The 15,767-nt window shown below is 37.3% G+C and overlaps 2 protein-coding genes across 6 annotated transcripts in view; one reads left to right on the top strand and one right to left on the bottom strand.

The window, feature by feature from the left end:
- Nucleotides 1–1,465: 1,465 nt before the first annotated feature.
- On the bottom strand, nucleotides 1,466–11,173 carry NUDCD2 (NudC domain containing 2). 3 transcript variants are annotated; one of them, XR_016038018.1, is made up of 5 exons: nucleotides 10,657–10,949; nucleotides 8,618–8,666; nucleotides 8,248–8,399; nucleotides 3,460–4,274; nucleotides 1,466–1,732 (listed from the first exon to the last, which is right to left on the bottom strand). XR_016038018.1 is itself a non-coding variant. In XM_055429737.2 (4 exons), the coding sequence occupies exons 1-4, from the start codon at nucleotides 11,063–11,065 to the stop codon at nucleotides 4,191–4,193; spliced, it is 384 nt and encodes a 127-aa protein (XP_055285712.1). In that variant the 5' UTR covers nucleotides 11,066–11,173; the 3' UTR covers nucleotides 1,466–4,190. The 3 variants fall into 3 exon arrangements, 2 of the variants coding, with proteins under 2 accessions (XP_055285712.1, XP_055285711.1); XM_055429737.2 differs by lacking the exon at nucleotides 10,657–10,949 and adding an exon at nucleotides 10,967–11,173 and having other exon boundaries at nucleotides 1,466–4,274; XM_055429736.2 differs by having other exon boundaries at nucleotides 1,466–4,274.
- Nucleotides 11,174–11,376: 203 nt separating this feature from the next.
- HMMR (hyaluronan mediated motility receptor) overlaps nucleotides 11,377–15,767 on the top strand; it is a 35,455-nt gene continuing 31,064 nt past the window's right edge. For 2 of the 3 annotated variants that reach the window (XM_055431035.2, XM_055431033.2), the window contains exons 1-3: nucleotides 11,377–11,523; nucleotides 14,565–14,663; nucleotides 15,143–15,225. In XM_055431035.2, coding sequence (XP_055287010.2) covers nucleotides 11,478–11,523; nucleotides 14,565–14,663; nucleotides 15,143–15,225 — 228 coding nt within the window. In that variant the 5' untranslated portion in view covers nucleotides 11,377–11,477. The remainder of the gene's footprint in view (nucleotides 11,524–14,564; nucleotides 14,664–15,142; nucleotides 15,226–15,767) is intronic. The other variant, XM_055431034.2, reaches the window with a different exon arrangement.

The following is a 15,767-nucleotide window of genomic DNA, read 5'->3' as shown; positions in this document are numbered from 1 at the left end:
TATAAAACTTTTAGAAGAAAATATTGAGAAGAAAATCCTCGTAACCTGGGATTTCAAAATTCTTAAGACATGACACCGGAAGCATGATGAATTAGACTACATCAAAACAGAGCATTCAGGCTTCAAAAGGCACTGTTGAGAAAGTGAAAATCATACAAAAAGAAAATATATGCAAATCATGTATGATAAAGGACTTGTCTCCAGAATATATATAAGAACTCTTACACTTCAATATTAAAGAGACAGATAACCCATTAAAAGTGGGCAAAGGATCTGAATAGACATTTTTTTCAAGGAAGATACACAAATGGTCAATAAGTACAGGATAAGATGTTCAATATAATTAGCCATCAGAGAAATGCAAATGAAAACCAGTATGATACCATTCCACATTCTCTAGGATGGCCAAGATCAAAAAATCACATAAGTATTATCAAAGATGTGGAGAAACTGAAACTCATACTGCTGGTGGGAATGTAAAATGGTGTAGCCGCTTTGGAAAACAATCAAACATGATTGGAAACAAACAATCCTCCTCAAATGATTAAACGTAAAGTTTTTTAAAAACTTGAGATTACACTCCTCTGTAAGGAAATACATACATAAAATTTTGTAGTTGAATGTTTATAGCATATTCATAGTAGCCAAATGGTGGAAACCTCCCAGATGTCCATCAACTGACAAATGGATAAATATGTGGTAATCATACAATGGAATATCATCCAGCCAAAAAGAATGAAGCTCTAACATTCTAGAACATGGATGAACTTCTAAAACCTTATTTAAAGAAACCAGAAACAAAAGACCACATTATGACTCCATGTATATGAAATATCTGTAACAGAGAAATCTGAGGTGAAAAATAACTAGTGATTGCTTGAGGGGGGTGGGTGTATGTGTGGAGGGGGATAGTTTAGAAAATAGAGGTTTTAGGGATTTCCCTGGTGGTCCAGTGGCTAAGAATCTGCCTTCCAATACAGGGGACCTGGGTTCAATCCCAGGCAGGGAACGAAGATCTCACATGCCACAGGGCAACTAAGCACGGCAATGAAGACTCAGCACAGCCATAATAAAATAATATGAGAAAAAAGTACAGGTTTGGTTTTTTTGAGGTGATGAAAATCAAAGTTGACTATGGTGATAGTTGAATATATGACTATATTAAAAACCACTGAGAAATTATATACTTTATATGAATAAAGTATATGGGATGTGAATTCTCTCTCAAAGCTATCTTTTAAAAAGGATTACATATGATTCTATTTCAATGAAATTTTTGAAAAAAACAAAATATAGAGGCAGAGACTACAATCAGTGGACTCCGGAGTCTGAGGCTAGGAGTAGGGTGTGACTATAAAGAGAACATGAAGGAGATTTTGTGGTGGTGGACTGTTCAGTTTCCTGTTTTGGAGGTGTTCACACACATATATCTATGTAAGTTAAAATTCACAAAACTACAAACAAGTTAATTTTACTTATGTTTATTCAAAATATATTTTAAAAGTTTTAATGTCAAAAAGATAAACCAATTGAAAGAAAAAAGTCTCTTCCCCATTCATCCTTTAAGTTTTTGGGCAAAATGAACAACACAGGTATCTTGCCAAGGGGTGTGCCTGGGCTGCAGTGGACAAGTGGGGCATCAGAAACCAAGCAGGTGAGACGGGTACCTCTGCTTAGCACAGGATGTTGGAGAATGAGTAGATTGAGAAAGGCATTCTCATGAGAAGATGACCTAGAATGGGGAACCAAATATATTAAGGATAACAAGAATCAGGTATCTCACTGTTGAAAGTTTTACACAATGGGAGAGAGCAAAATGAACCCCATGAGATTAGAAATCAAAGTTTAAGCATGAACTCATGGTTTTCAACATACATGTAGACATAAATGTATAGATGTAAACATATGCATAAAACACATACAGGAACTGCTCACTAACAGACAGATCCTGGTTTCTAAATACCATTCTTCCCTAGAGAACCAGGACTCCTCAGAAAAAATGGCTGATTCTTGGCCAAGAGTAGAGAAAGCATAATGAGCCTGGAATATCTTATGCTAGAGAATCAGAAATTGCTCAAATAATAATGGAACATGTCAAAAGGACATAAAAGCCATCTACAAGGAATTTCCACTGGCCAAATCTAGAAAAATTTTGAGGAGCAAAGTAATGGGAATAATAGATTTTTACCCAATGAATAAAGTGGAAATAATGAGTGTGTATTATATAAGACATAAATTTAAAGCTTGATGAGAAACAAGGTAGTACTTGGAAACTACATCATACAAAATATACTTAGTCATAAGCATGAAAGAATGGTTTTATAGTGGAGAAGATAGATAGACACCACTTCATCAATGATCTAAGTACAGTTGTCCCTCAGCTTCCGCAGGTTATTGGAACCAGCAATCCCCTCAGACATCAAAATCCAGATGCTCAATAATATGACATAATGTTTGCATATAACCTGCATATAATCTATCCATATCCTCCCTGATACTGTAAATCACCTCTAGAGATATAATACCTAATAAAATACAAAGTAAATAGTATGTAAATAGTTATAAACACAACATAAATGTTATATAACTAGTTTCCTGTTGCAAGGCAAATTCAAGTTTTGCTATTTGGAAGCTTCTGCACTTCTTTTTTTTTTTTTACTATTTTCTATCCTTGGTTGATTGAATCTGAGATTTTGAAAACCACCAATATGGCAGGCCAACAGTAAACACTATCAGAAAAAGGGCGAACTGTAACCAGTAACTTGTGATAGGATGCAGTAAGAACACAGTATCACTTCTCTTCTGCAATCGTCTGTCAAAGATTCATAACCTGATTCTCGTTTAGAAACATCAGACAAAACACACCATAATAGATGTTGTACAAAACTAGCCTGTGATCTTCTAAAGTGTCATGGCTATAAAAATCAAGGTTAATATGAAGACTTTTTCCAGTTTGAAGCATACTAAAGACCCCTGATATCAAAAGGCAAGGAATGGGGAATTCCCTGGCAGTCCAGTGGTTAGGATTCATTATTTCATTGCTGGAAGTCTGGGTTCAATCCCTAGTCAGGGAACTAAGATGCCACAACTGGTGCAGCACAACCAAAAAAATAAACTAAAAGCAAGGCGTGATTCTGACTGGATCCTTTTGCTATAAAGAACATTACTGGGACAATAAGCAAACTTCAAGGTGGTCATAATGTGTCAGTGCTAATTTCCTGATTTTAATGGTTGTATTTGAAGCTATGTAGGAGCATGTCCTTTGAAGGAAATACACATTAAAGTACTCAGAGGTGATGGGGCATCATGTTATCAACTTATACACAAACGTGAAGAATCAGGAAGAAACAATTCTGTGTGCTTTACTTGTAACTTCTCTATACTTTCGAGACTATTCAAAATATTTAAAATTAGAAAGGACATAAAAAGGATGAAAGAAAATTTCAAGACAATTCTTACCTAAATGCCTGGATCAATGAAGATCAAAATGATGTCACTGAGTTATGCTCACTGACTGTGTTTCTTGTCACTAACAAAGGATTCACCAATAACCAAATTTGCTTCAGAGCTTCTCTTTTGCATTAGTCTAACTGATACGTTTTTAGCTACTTTTCAATTTCTTGACATAAAGTCATCTCTCAAGAATAATATGCTAATTCAGAAATTTTCAGTAACTCTTAAAATTAACTTACTCAGAATATATTCATGAATTATTTTTTCCTTTCGGAAAATTTTTTCCAGTAATACAATTTTCTTGTGTGAACTGGTACACTGAGACAAAGGGGTACACAATTCCTATTTAGAAAAATTTATTGAACATTATTACTGCATCACAGTTATTGAAAGAAAAACTTAATTTTCCCTGAAGGCACCCTGTCATTTTACATGATCTATACCCTAAAACTTTTTGTATTAAAAATACAGGCTAAATATGAAATTAGTAAAGTGCAGCATATAAAACGTCATGCTGAGCAAAAACAAGTCCAAAAGAAAAGTTACCAGGTAATAGTTCCCACAGTATTTAAGATGTTTCCTATGTAAATCATATTTGAATGCGATTTTTAGAACCATATTTAAATGTATTTTGCAATTTGTTAACTAGGCATCCACATTTTTCTTCCACCACATAATCTGTTCCTCTGATTAAGTTGTTAACAACTGATAGGATCCACAAAATGCAGCAAGATCAGTTATTTCTCAAGATTCGAGAAATCCGGTCCACCTTTACTGTAGTTTCCTGAGATTTCTGCTCCACTGAAGTCAAAACCAGGATTCTAAAAGACATGAAAAAAAAAAAAAAATTCAGATAAAATTAAAAGGAAAAATACAAATAAGCCAAAAAGAAAATGGTAAAAAAAATAAAAACTGGCAACTGACAATAAAGGAAATATATTAATAAATGGCCAATAAACATGAAAAGATATCAAATTTCACTGCAATCACCAAAATGGAACCTAAAACAGGCATTTTTTCAATTTTCATAGTTACAAATATTTAGAAGATTACTATTCATACTATAATGTTCACAAGTGTATGGGCAAACATATTCTTTACCATCAGTATATAAACAGATTTTAATAATTAGCATTTTTTGAGAGCTTATTATAGGCCAGGCAGGGTTCTAAGAGGTATATATACACATTAAAATATTCAATTCTCATAACAGTCTTATAGAGTAAGTACTAGCTGTGGCTTCAGTCGTTTTAAAGAAATTTCATTTATTCAACAAACATATATTAAGTTGCTACTGTTTAGAAGACACCATGAAAGGCATGCAGAATTTAAGAGTGAACGAAATAGACAAAGATCCCTGTTCTGGTGGATATTCTAACAGGAGGACAAATAATAAACCCTAGCTACCTGGTTCTCTAAGCCAGGCTTCAGCAACACGTGAACCATGAAATTCCAGATGTTCAAGCTGGTTTCAGAAAAGGCAGAGGAACCAGAGATCAAATTGCCAACATCCGCTTAATCATGGAAAAAGCAAGAGAGTTCCAGAAAAACATCTATTTCTGCTTCACTGACTATGCCAAAGCCTTTGATTGTGTGGATCACAATAAACTGTGGAAAACTCTGAAAGAGATGGGAATACCAGACCACCTGACCTGCCTCTTGAGAAACCTATATGCAGGTCAGGAAGCAACAGTTAGAACTGGACATGGAACAACAGACTGGTTCCAAATAGGAAAACGAGTACGTCAAGGCTATATATTGTCACCCTGCTTATTTAACTTATATGCAGAGTACATCATGAGGAACGCTAGGCAGGATAAAGCACAAGCTGGAATCAAGATTGGCCGGGAGAAATATCAATAACCTCAGATATGCAGATGACACCACCCTTATGGCAAAAAGTGAAGAGGAACTAAAGAGCCTCTTGATGAAAGTGAAAGAAGAGAGTGAAAAAGTTGGCTTAAAACTCAACATTCAGAAAACTAAGATCACATAGATGGGGAAACAGTGGAAACAGTGTCAGCCTTTATTTTGGGGGGCTCCAAAATCACTGCAGATGCTGATTGCAGCCATGAAATTAAAAGACGCTTACTCCTTGGAAGGAAAGTTATGACCAACCTAGATAGCATGTTAAAGAGCAGAGACATTACTTTGCCAAACAAGGTCCATCTAGTCAAGGCTATGGTTTTTCCAGTGGTCATGTATGGATGTGAGAGTTGGACTGTGAAGAAAGCTGAGCGCCGAAGAATGATGCTTTTGAACTGTGTTGTTGGAGAAGACTCTTGAGAGTCCCTTGGACTGCAAGGAGATCCAACCAGTCCATTCTAAAGGATATCAGTCCTGGGTGCTCACTGGAAGGACTGATGCTGAAGATGAAACTCCAATACTTTGGCCACCTCATGGGAAGAGCTGACTCACTGGAAAATACTCTGATGCTGGGAGGGATTGGGGGCAGAAGGAGAAGGGGACGACAGAGAATGAGATGGCTGGATGGCATCACCAACTCGATGGACATGAGTTTGAGTGAACTCCAGGAGTTGGTGATGGACAGGGAGGCCTGGCATGCTGTGATTCATAGGGTCGCAAAAAGTTAGACACGACTGAGCGACTGAACTGAATTGAAACTACCTGGTGCAGGAGCCAGCACACTTTTTTGTAAGAGCCAAGTAGTAAATATCAATACTTTAGGCATTGAAAGCCATATAGTCTTGGTCACATCCCAGACTTAATTCTTCTGCTGCTATATAAAAGACGATACACAAATGAATGAGCATAGCTGTGTTCCGGTAAAACATTCTTTCAAAAGCAGGCAGTGCACTGGATTTGACTGCTGGCTATAGTTTGTCAGCCCCATGATGCAGTGTATTAACAGTCAATAAATGTTATAGAAAAAAAAAAAAAGACATAGGGTAAAGTAAGGAAAATGATGAAATTAGAATATTTAAATTGGATCATCAAAGTATGCTTCATTGAGAAATTACTAGAAAACAGTGAAGAAATCAGGTAAATTCTGGGAGAAGAGCACTGCAGTCAAAAGGACAGAGAAGGAACGGTCAGGCATGTTTAATAAAAGGCAAAAATGCCAGCATGGCTAGAGCAGAATAAATGAGAGGGGCAGCAGTAGGACAGGAGATCAGAGACCAGTAGGACAGGAGATCAGAGACGTCATGGAGGACCAGATCAGTCTGGGCCTTGTAAAAGACTTTCTCTTTTACTTGAGTGAAAGAGTTCTGAGAAGTAATATTGTCTGATTTGCATTTTAAAAGGTCTGATCTACCTGCTATTTTCAGAAGACTGCAGCTTGGCAAGGGTAGAAGTAGAAAGAACAATTAAAAGTTCATTAAGGAACACTTTCCTGGTGGCACAGTGGATAAAAATCTGCCTGCCAATGCAGGGTTCACAGTTCAATCCTTGGTCCAGGAAGATTCCACATGCCAAGGAGCAGCTGAGGCCATGTTCTAGAGTCAGGAAGCCACAACTACTGAAGCCTACACACTCTAAGGCCTGCAAGTCACAACTAATGAGCTCCTGTGCTGCAACAACTGAAGCCCGTTCATCTAGAGCCTGTGCTCTGCAATAAGAGAAGCCGCCGCAATGAGAAGCTATAACACCGCAACTAGAGAATAGCCCCTGCTTTCTGAAACTAAAGAAAGCTGGTGTGCAGCAATGAAGACCCAGTTCAAACTAAAAAAAACGGGGTTGGGGGAAGATCATTAGACTAACCTAAGTAAGACTTTAGTAGTGGTCCAGGTGAGAGCGGTAATAGAATGGTGGTGATGAGTAGTCAAATTCTAAACATATCTAGAAGGACATGACAGTAAGGTTTCCTGACAAGCAGGATGTGAGAGAAAGAGAGGAAAGGAGGATGATTCCCCAATTTTTTTCCATCTGAACAACCAGTTTCCCTCAGGTGAGATGAGAAGGCCAGAGGTATAACAAATGTGGGAGGGAAATTAGGGAGTTCACTTGGATATGCTGAGTTGGATATGTCTATTAAACAGCCAAGATGTTAAGTAAACAGCTGGATAAACAGTTCTGACATTCCGTAAAGAGTCTAGGCTAGAGACATACATTTGGGAATCATCATCACTTAGACAAATTATCTATCAAAACTTTAACAGTGCTTTGATCCAATAATTCTCCTAGATAGCTATCTTACAGGAAAATTTGAGTATTTTCAGAGATGAAAGCACAAACTTTGTTTGAAATAGACACAAACCGAGAAATCTAAATCTCATCAAAGAGGAACAGCTAAGTAAAAACAATACACTAAAACTAGGAAACACTCTAAAGCAATTAAAAGGAACGAATTTTATCCGCATATACTAGTAGGGAAAGAGACCTAAGACATATTTATTAAATGAAAAAGCAACATGACAATACATACTGTGTGATCCTCCACTTATGTTAAAAAAACAAAACAATAAATTCAATGTATTGAGATGAGAAGGAGACAGAGATACAGAATGGGAGATACTAAAGGGCCTTCCACTTTTTTACACTATGTGTGTACTGAGAGAATTTTTATCAGTTTATTCATGAACTACTGATGCAAACTAAATAAACTTAGGTATCAGTGATACAGACAAATCCCTCTGGGGCAGCAGGGGTGGGGTGGTGAGGGTTAAATCCCTATATAGAAAGGCCAGTCAGTTTTCTAACCATTCAACTGAAAAAATTTCTCTGAAGAATGTCAGCAATTTTTTAAAATGATGTTTGAGTTTTGATTTCACATAACTATTCTATGAGTTTAAGATGTTTAACTACACATATTCATCGATTGATTGGACTTACTTCTTTCTGGAATCTCTCTAATGTAAGTTTTCTCTGCATTTGGTCTTGCACCCAAGGGTCAGCTGCATAATCAGATTCTAGAAGAGAAGTCCAACAATTTGCTGCATCTCTCTTCGTCTTTGTAAGAACAATACGGACCATTTTTCTATCCTCTAAACAAACAAACAAAAATCACAAAGAAATCAAAGTTCATCATTAATTTATATTTTCAGGAACCTAATTAGGAAATGTTGACATACAACTGTTTTCAATACATTCCTTTTACTATAACTAACAAAGTTGTAAATCTACAGCAGGGGGAAACATACTAATTTCCAAGACAAAATTAACTTTGAAAGAGATTCTAAGAAATGTAATAGATTAGCCTTACCCAGAGTCCATGTTCCCTCATCAGCTATTGTAGAGTCAAAGAGTTTGCCCTGAAAAATAAACATGAGGTACTAAAAATAAAGAAATTCCATTAATTTTCATAAAGTTTTCATGATTTAAAACTTCCCTTATTTCCTATCTAATCTACATATACTTAATTTGTTTAGAGTAGGGAGAACAAATTTTATACTATTTCAACACATTGATAGGTGGCCAACCCTAAGTTCCCACCTAGAGAGGTAAACAGAACCTAGTTTACACTCTGGAGTATATACTACAGTAAAGAACATGGAGTGCTCTACAAAAAGATCGGGGCTCCTTGATTTTTAGAAGATGAAGAAATACTACTGATTGGTCAAATGTGATGTTAACATTTGAAGTGTGGTAACTTTACCAATTATAAGAAACTACAAAAAGAGCTCTCCTCCAGATATTAAGGAAAAATTATGTCTTAATATAAACCAAAAAAAAAAAAAAAAAACTGTTTCAATGTCTTTGTAAGGCAGTTTAGCATTAAAAGAAAAAAAAAATTAAAGCACACCCATCTGTATATACGTCTGATGTCAGATGAGTTGTGACTGATTTTTCAGAAACTCTTGTTTTAAGAAAGAACTAAGTAAAACATATGGAGAAGGAAATGGCAACCCACTCCAGCGTTCTTGCCTGGAGAATCCCAGGGACTGGGGAGCCTGGTGGGCTGCCGTCTATGGGGTAGCACAGAATCAGACACGACTGAAGCGACTTAGCAGCAGCAGCAGCACCTGCTCAAGTCCAATTTGATTTCTTGCTACTTACCAAATTTTAGCTTTAGGAAATGAAATTAACATGTCACATTAAAAAAAGAAAACACATTCTTTTCATATGTCAATACCAGGTAGGGGGTGTGGGGGCGGCGGGGGATACTACTTGTATAAATGTACCTAAAATCCTAGAGACAGAGTTATTGCCAAATTCCCTAGGTTACTGCAATTACTAAAGTAAATTTGAAATGTAATCTGAAATCATCATTCAGTAAATTATGAATAGCACAACTATTCAGAAAGGACATCAAGAGCCAAGCTGACATAAATCAGTGTCTGTCACATAAATCTTCCTTTTCTGACACTCAAAACACTTTCATATTAAGATAATAGCAACATGCAGTGCAAGCGTATTACATACTCCAAGCTCTTTTTTCATAGATACTATGCTACGTCTAAAACAATCCTATGAGAAAGGTAATATAATTATCCCACTTTGGGGATGAAGGCTTAGACAATGAATAATCTCTTGCCCAAGGTTACAAAACTGGGAAAATGGCAAAGCCAGGTATACTCCCAAGCAGTCTCCCTTCATCACTACACAACACTGCCATCAAATATCTTGGGCTTCTAATCTGAAGAAGAAATCTAACTTCAAGTTGATTGAATTTAACTATAAATTTTATCAGGGAAGAAATGGGTCCCAGACCCAAAGGGTATTGATGAGAATAAAAGGGATATCCATTACTTTCTTCACAACTTCTTGACCACCGGCTTAAACACTCCACAAACTTACAGATTTTTTCCCAATTTTAGATGAGAAAATAAATCAACGGACATCACCTTCGAATCCTCAACGCAACATCTTTATTTTCCTTTTTCATTTACTATAACCGCCTAAATATTTATTTAATTATGCCTTCCTGAGTAAGGGAACAGTATCTGGCTCGTTCACCGCCGTCCTCCCAGCATCAAGATCTGGAGGTACAGATATAAAAAATATGTTTTCCTTCAACGATCTAGTTACGCAGTTCTCTGTTGAAGACCCGCAGAGGAGTTTCATTTGGCTTACAAACAAAGCCAGGTAAATGGTCTACTCATCCCCACCTCAACTAACGACTGGCCCTGAGGTCAGGGGTTCCGACCAGACCAAAATCAGGGCAATCTTATTCCTCCTTCGGCCAGCCAGAGAGGCCGAACGGCCTTCCAGCAATCTTTCCACGGAGACCATGAACTGGAGGACTCGTGAATTTGGGGAGGCCGGGAAGAAACTGAGCACAAGCCCCGACCTAGCCGCTACCTTGAGGATCTCGCGGCCACCCACGGCCAGCGCCACATGCCGGCTCTGCAGGCCGCACTGGATATCCTGGGCGCGAGTGCCTGGTGGCACCTGAACTTCAATGAACACCTCCTCCAAGGTCTGGTACCACTGGCCCCACGGCGTTCCGCACGGAACCACCCCACTGCGCTCCTCAAACGGGGCTGACATACTCCAGTCGCCTCCCGGCCGCGGTGGCACCGAGCAAGCGGAGTTCACGCCCGGAATCCCCGCCTCGGGCCACACCCCGGCTGTCTCCGCTCGGGTCACTGCACATGCGCAGAAAAGTAACCTGCGGTCTCCGCTTGTGTGCGCGTTTCCCTTTCAGTTGGCCATTGAGTAGGCTGGCAGGACCCGGGTTTAAGGAACTGAAATCCAGAAAAGTTCGCATCCAAGGATCGACGGACGAGGGGTGGACCCAGAGAAGTTAGAATTCATTACACTGCCGCCAATATGACGTCAAAAGCGACGGAAAACTCTCTGCTGTGAATTGCGCTTGCGCAAACGCGGCTAGTGCGTAGTTAACAATTGAGTAACGCCAGTAATGATTGGGCCAGTGAGGAAAGGGCGAGAGGATACAGTAGTAGCCTCCTATTGGATGATGGCCTAAACGAGTCACGTAATTGAACGCAGCGAGAGCCGAGGACGCAAGCTCTTTGGCCTTTGGCGTTCCGATTGGCTGACGTCGGTGGGTGGGGTTAAGCGGGGCGATTTGAATTTGAAGCCAACAGGCCTAAACAACCCGCAGGATAGTAGCCGCAGACCAGTAAGAGGCCTTCGGTTTTGCGGAGCTGGTCGTCAGCATGTCCTTCCCTAAGGCGCCCCTGAAACGATTCAATGACCCTTCTGGTGCGTACGGGGAAAGGTGCTGGGGGACAGGATATGCTCTCACGCCCCTTGTCCTTCTTGGGTTCCCTTCATCAGAGCCAAATAGGAGGCGATTTTTACGGCTGGGATGGGGCTCATTAAATTGATCCATTTTCCTGAAACACATGTTAAGCTTTTACTACTTGCCAAGCACTATTCAGGTTAAGGTTATAACAGTGAGCGAAGCAAGGTCTCTGCTCCGTGGAGTTTAATTCAGTTGGAGAATGCAGCCAATATACAATTAGTGCTGTGGAGAAGCTAAAGCCAAGGGAAGGGAATAGGAATTAGGAAGCATTGGTAGCTGTTAATCAAGTCCGAAGTCCTCACTTGTATATGTGTGTGTATATACACATACATATATTTTACTATTGCTTTTGGTGTGGACTTGTGAATTTCTATTGAATGTCCCATTCAGGCGTAAAAGAAGAAAGATTGGTAAAGGCAGTTTATAGGTATAAAATTATGGCAGCGACACTTACTGAAGACATTACAGATGAAGTAAAGGGAGCAATTCCCCCATATCCGTAATATTCATTATTTTATCCATAAAAGAATGGAGACTTATATTTGCTCACTGTCGTACAACCGAACTGGCAGAACGGGGGCCTGAAATCAGGCCTGCATGAATCCATCCTGTGTTCCTGAGCACAGTTAGTGGATGCTAACTGTATTCAGGGACTGTGCTAAGGACTTCCCTACTTGGTCTAGTTTATTCTTTCCAACAGCCAGGGGAGGCACGTACAATTGTTCTCATTTTACAGTTGAGGAAACTAAGGGGGGTTGTAACTACTTAGCAGCCTGCAAGTGACAGAGCTTAACATCACAGCTCATGATTTATCCATTATAATGTACACTTTTTAAGTCTCATTACATCTTAATTTCTGTCAGATAACATACAAATGGAAATGAGCATCACTCTGCTCACAAAGGAAGGCCAGTGAAGAATTGGATCAACACAAGCTTGTTTTTTCACTAAAGACTTAAGGATCATATAATTTCTCAGACATTCAAAGAACTACTCTAAGTTCTGTCATTGTGTCCTTTTAGGAGATTTGTTTGTTTTGTAATATATTGAACTGGTTTTGACAATTACATAAAACTTTAGGCTCACAGCTTTATCAATAATAAGTGACCATTTATTTGATGCTTAGTGTGTGTATGAGGCACTGCAGTGATTTTTATGTTACTCCAGTAATCCAAACAACCAAAGTATGAGGTAGATACTATTTTTTTAGCCCTGTTTCATGAATGAAGAACACTCAAATAGAAATAACTTTTCAAGGGTCTTAAAGTTAGATTGGAAAAGGAGAGAGTATAATGTTCTTATCCATCATCTTCTCCCTATGGCTACAAAGTACCTGGCCCATACTATTATCTATTGATTGGCAGACAAATCTGGATTTGAACCCTAACCTAACTTATTACTATACAAAACTCTGTTCCCAATCCTACATCCCCAGTGACTTTCTGTTTTCTCTGCCACACTTCCAGACTCTACCCTGACCTAAATACTGAGGGTAGGGACGTGATTGAGACTGTCCCTAACTTCAAGCATTTTTGTCTAAGGTGGGAGATGGAGAAGTACATTAGTATAGGCCATTACAAAACTGCAGGAAGTTCTGCAATAGGAATAGTACACGCAAGCTGCTATGGAATGGAGATTCTAGCTTGATGCGGGCATTTGGAAAAAATGGAAGAGGTGACATCCAGACTGAGATCTAAAGTAATTAAGAGCCAGATCTCAAGTCAGCTTTGCATAAGTACATGGAAATACCTTTGATTTGAGACTCTGGTTACATGAGGTTATACAGCATAAATTGCTGGAACATAGAAATACAGTCTAGTGTAGTTTGTACTTTGTATAACATGGCTTTATAGATTTCCTGATGTATTGATATTAGATGCAGATGGATCATCACTAAATTTTTATTCCAAGCTAAATCTTCAGGGCTAGACATTTTTAGCAGCATCATTTCTAAAATCTCAGTGACTCTCTTTGAGTAGATTTGATTCCAAATATTTTATTTCTTAATTCATTTCTTACTAACAGCTGTGTTGCTTGTTCTGACATGTTCATCTCAAGACTGGACATGTCCATCCCAAGACTGTCTTTGTTGTTTTGCTAAGTTGTGTGTGTTCCTTTGACCCAACTGAAGTAAAGATCATTGGGAAGATAATGATACTGTTCTTCACAGAGAGGCCTACTTTATAATATCAAATGCACTAATTTTACATTTGAAAACGAAGCATTTTAAAAAAATGTATTAGAGTATAATTGATTTACAATGGTGTGTTAGTTTCAGGTGTACAACATAGTGACTCAATTATACATTTGTTCGTAGGTTTTCAGATTCTTTTCCTATATAGATTATTACAGATTATTGAGTAGTTTCCTGTGCCGTAAATTGGTCTTTGTTGGAGATCTGTTTTATATATAATAGTATGTGTATGTTAATCCCAAGCTTCTAATTTATCCCTCCTCTCTACATTTCCCCTTTGGTACATGTTTGGTTTTGAAATCTGTTTCTGTTTTGTGAATAAGTTACTTTATGTCATTTTTTTAATTAGAAAAGAAATTTATTAATGGTATTTTTACATTTATGTTACTCACTTTACTATTCCTTTTTTTAATTGAAGTATAGTTGATTTACGATATTGTGTTTGTTTTACCTGTACAGAAAAGTGACTCAATTATATTTTTTTCTGGATTATTTTCTATTATAGGTTATTATAAGATAGTGAATATAATTCCCTGTGCTGTACAGTAAATCCTTATTGTTTATCTGTTTTATGTCTAGTGGTTTGTATGTATTAATCCCATACTTATAATTTATCCCTCTCCCTCCTACACTTTTGTAACCGTGAGCTTGTTTTTTGTCTGTGAATCTGTTTCTGCTTTGCATATGGATTCATTTGTATTAATTTTTAGATTCCACATATAAATGATATTATATGATGTTTGTAAAACATGTTAAAATGTAAGTCACATTAGATGAGATTTTAATGTTTTATTTTTCTTCTAGGATGTGCACCATCCCCAGGTGCTTATGATGTTAAAACTTCAGAAGTATTGAAAGGACCAGTATCCTTTCAGAAGTCACAAAGATTTAAAAAGCAAAAAGGTAATGGATCCCAAAATAGAAAAATGGTTATATGATTTGTAAATTTTGAAGTTAAGGATGACATTATTTAAATTTAAAGATGTTATAACATTTCTAAAAATATGAAGCATCAACTATATTTAAATTTTCTTAGTTGATAGATTTACAAAAGGGTCAACTTCTGAATAACACTTTCATCTTTACACTGTCATATAACCAGAAAAATTAAGCAAGATACTCACATAGACATAGTTTTCCTTTTGGTAATTACATTAATCCTCTCTTGGAGAATATTAGAGGAAATATTAAAATCAAGAAAGTGTTAAAATGTGTAAAGAAATTGTTATTTGTGCAACTAATTACTTGAAAATGTACAATCAAGAAAAGAATAATTTTATATTGCTTCACTAATAGTTTCTATAAGGAATTTGGGAATTGGTATTTTGTCTGTGCTTCAAACATGTAAGCACCAAACATGATCTGTACAATTCCTTTTATAGCAGAGTCACAACAAAATCTTAATGTTGACAAAGATACTACCTTACCTGTTTCAGCAAGAAAAGTCAAGACTTCAGGATCAAAGGTGGGGTGCCCTTATATTCTAGCTGGTTTATCAACTGTATCATAAAAACATTTCTGAAAGGTATTTTATTTGACTAGAATGAGTTCAGTTTATAAATTAAGGTAATCAATAAATCTGTAAATGACTAAAACATTATCACTGGAATAGTAAGTTTTACCTATCAGCCTATGTCATTACTAAATATATTGTGTTTAAATGTACCCTTAGTTCAGAATTACAAAGTGGTCTCCACTTCTCAGTCATTTCTATAGATGGATAAGCTTTACAATACCTAGTGAGCCCTTAAAAATTATGTAATGCTTTGATTTTTTGAGTTATCATCATTTGACTTTACAAAGTAAGGAGAGGGTAAATATTGATGAAGAAAAAAAAAAAAAATTCTAATGTCTACAAGGGATTTGCCACTCAGAAACTGCCACGGAGTGGGAGATTAAATCCTTAATATCTTTATGTTAGGACTTGTGCAGCAGTGTACTACTACTGTTTCCATCAGTTCATAAAGCAAGTTGTACTTTCTTAAGGAGTTGTACAACTGGGTATTT

Source organism: Moschus berezovskii, chromosome 8, assembly GCF_049115385.1.
Source record: "Moschus berezovskii isolate FMDL1 chromosome 8, NW_MosBer_1.0, whole genome shotgun sequence".
Classification (NCBI taxonomy): domain Eukaryota; kingdom Metazoa; phylum Chordata; class Mammalia; order Artiodactyla; family Moschidae; genus Moschus; species Moschus berezovskii.
The sequence above is the reverse complement of the archived record's forward strand: the minus strand, read 5'-3'. Positions and strand labels throughout refer to the sequence as shown.

What these genes read in the sequence shown, in the direction of transcription:
- NUDCD2 (XM_055429736.2), bottom strand. Translation starts at nt 10,845, where the DNA reads ATGTCAGCCCCGTTTGAGGAGCGCAGTGGGGTGGTTCCGTGCGGAACG. An exon ending in GTGGCCGCGAGATCCTCAAG is followed by an intron (nt 8,667 to 10,656) that starts GTAGCGGCTAGG and finishes TTTATTTTTCAG; the next exon opens with GGCAAACTCTTTGACTCTAC. An exon ending in TGAGGGAACATGGACTCTGG is followed by an intron (nt 8,400 to 8,617) that starts GTAAGGCTAATC and finishes TTGTTTGTTTAG; the next exon opens with AGGATAGAAAAATGGTCCGT.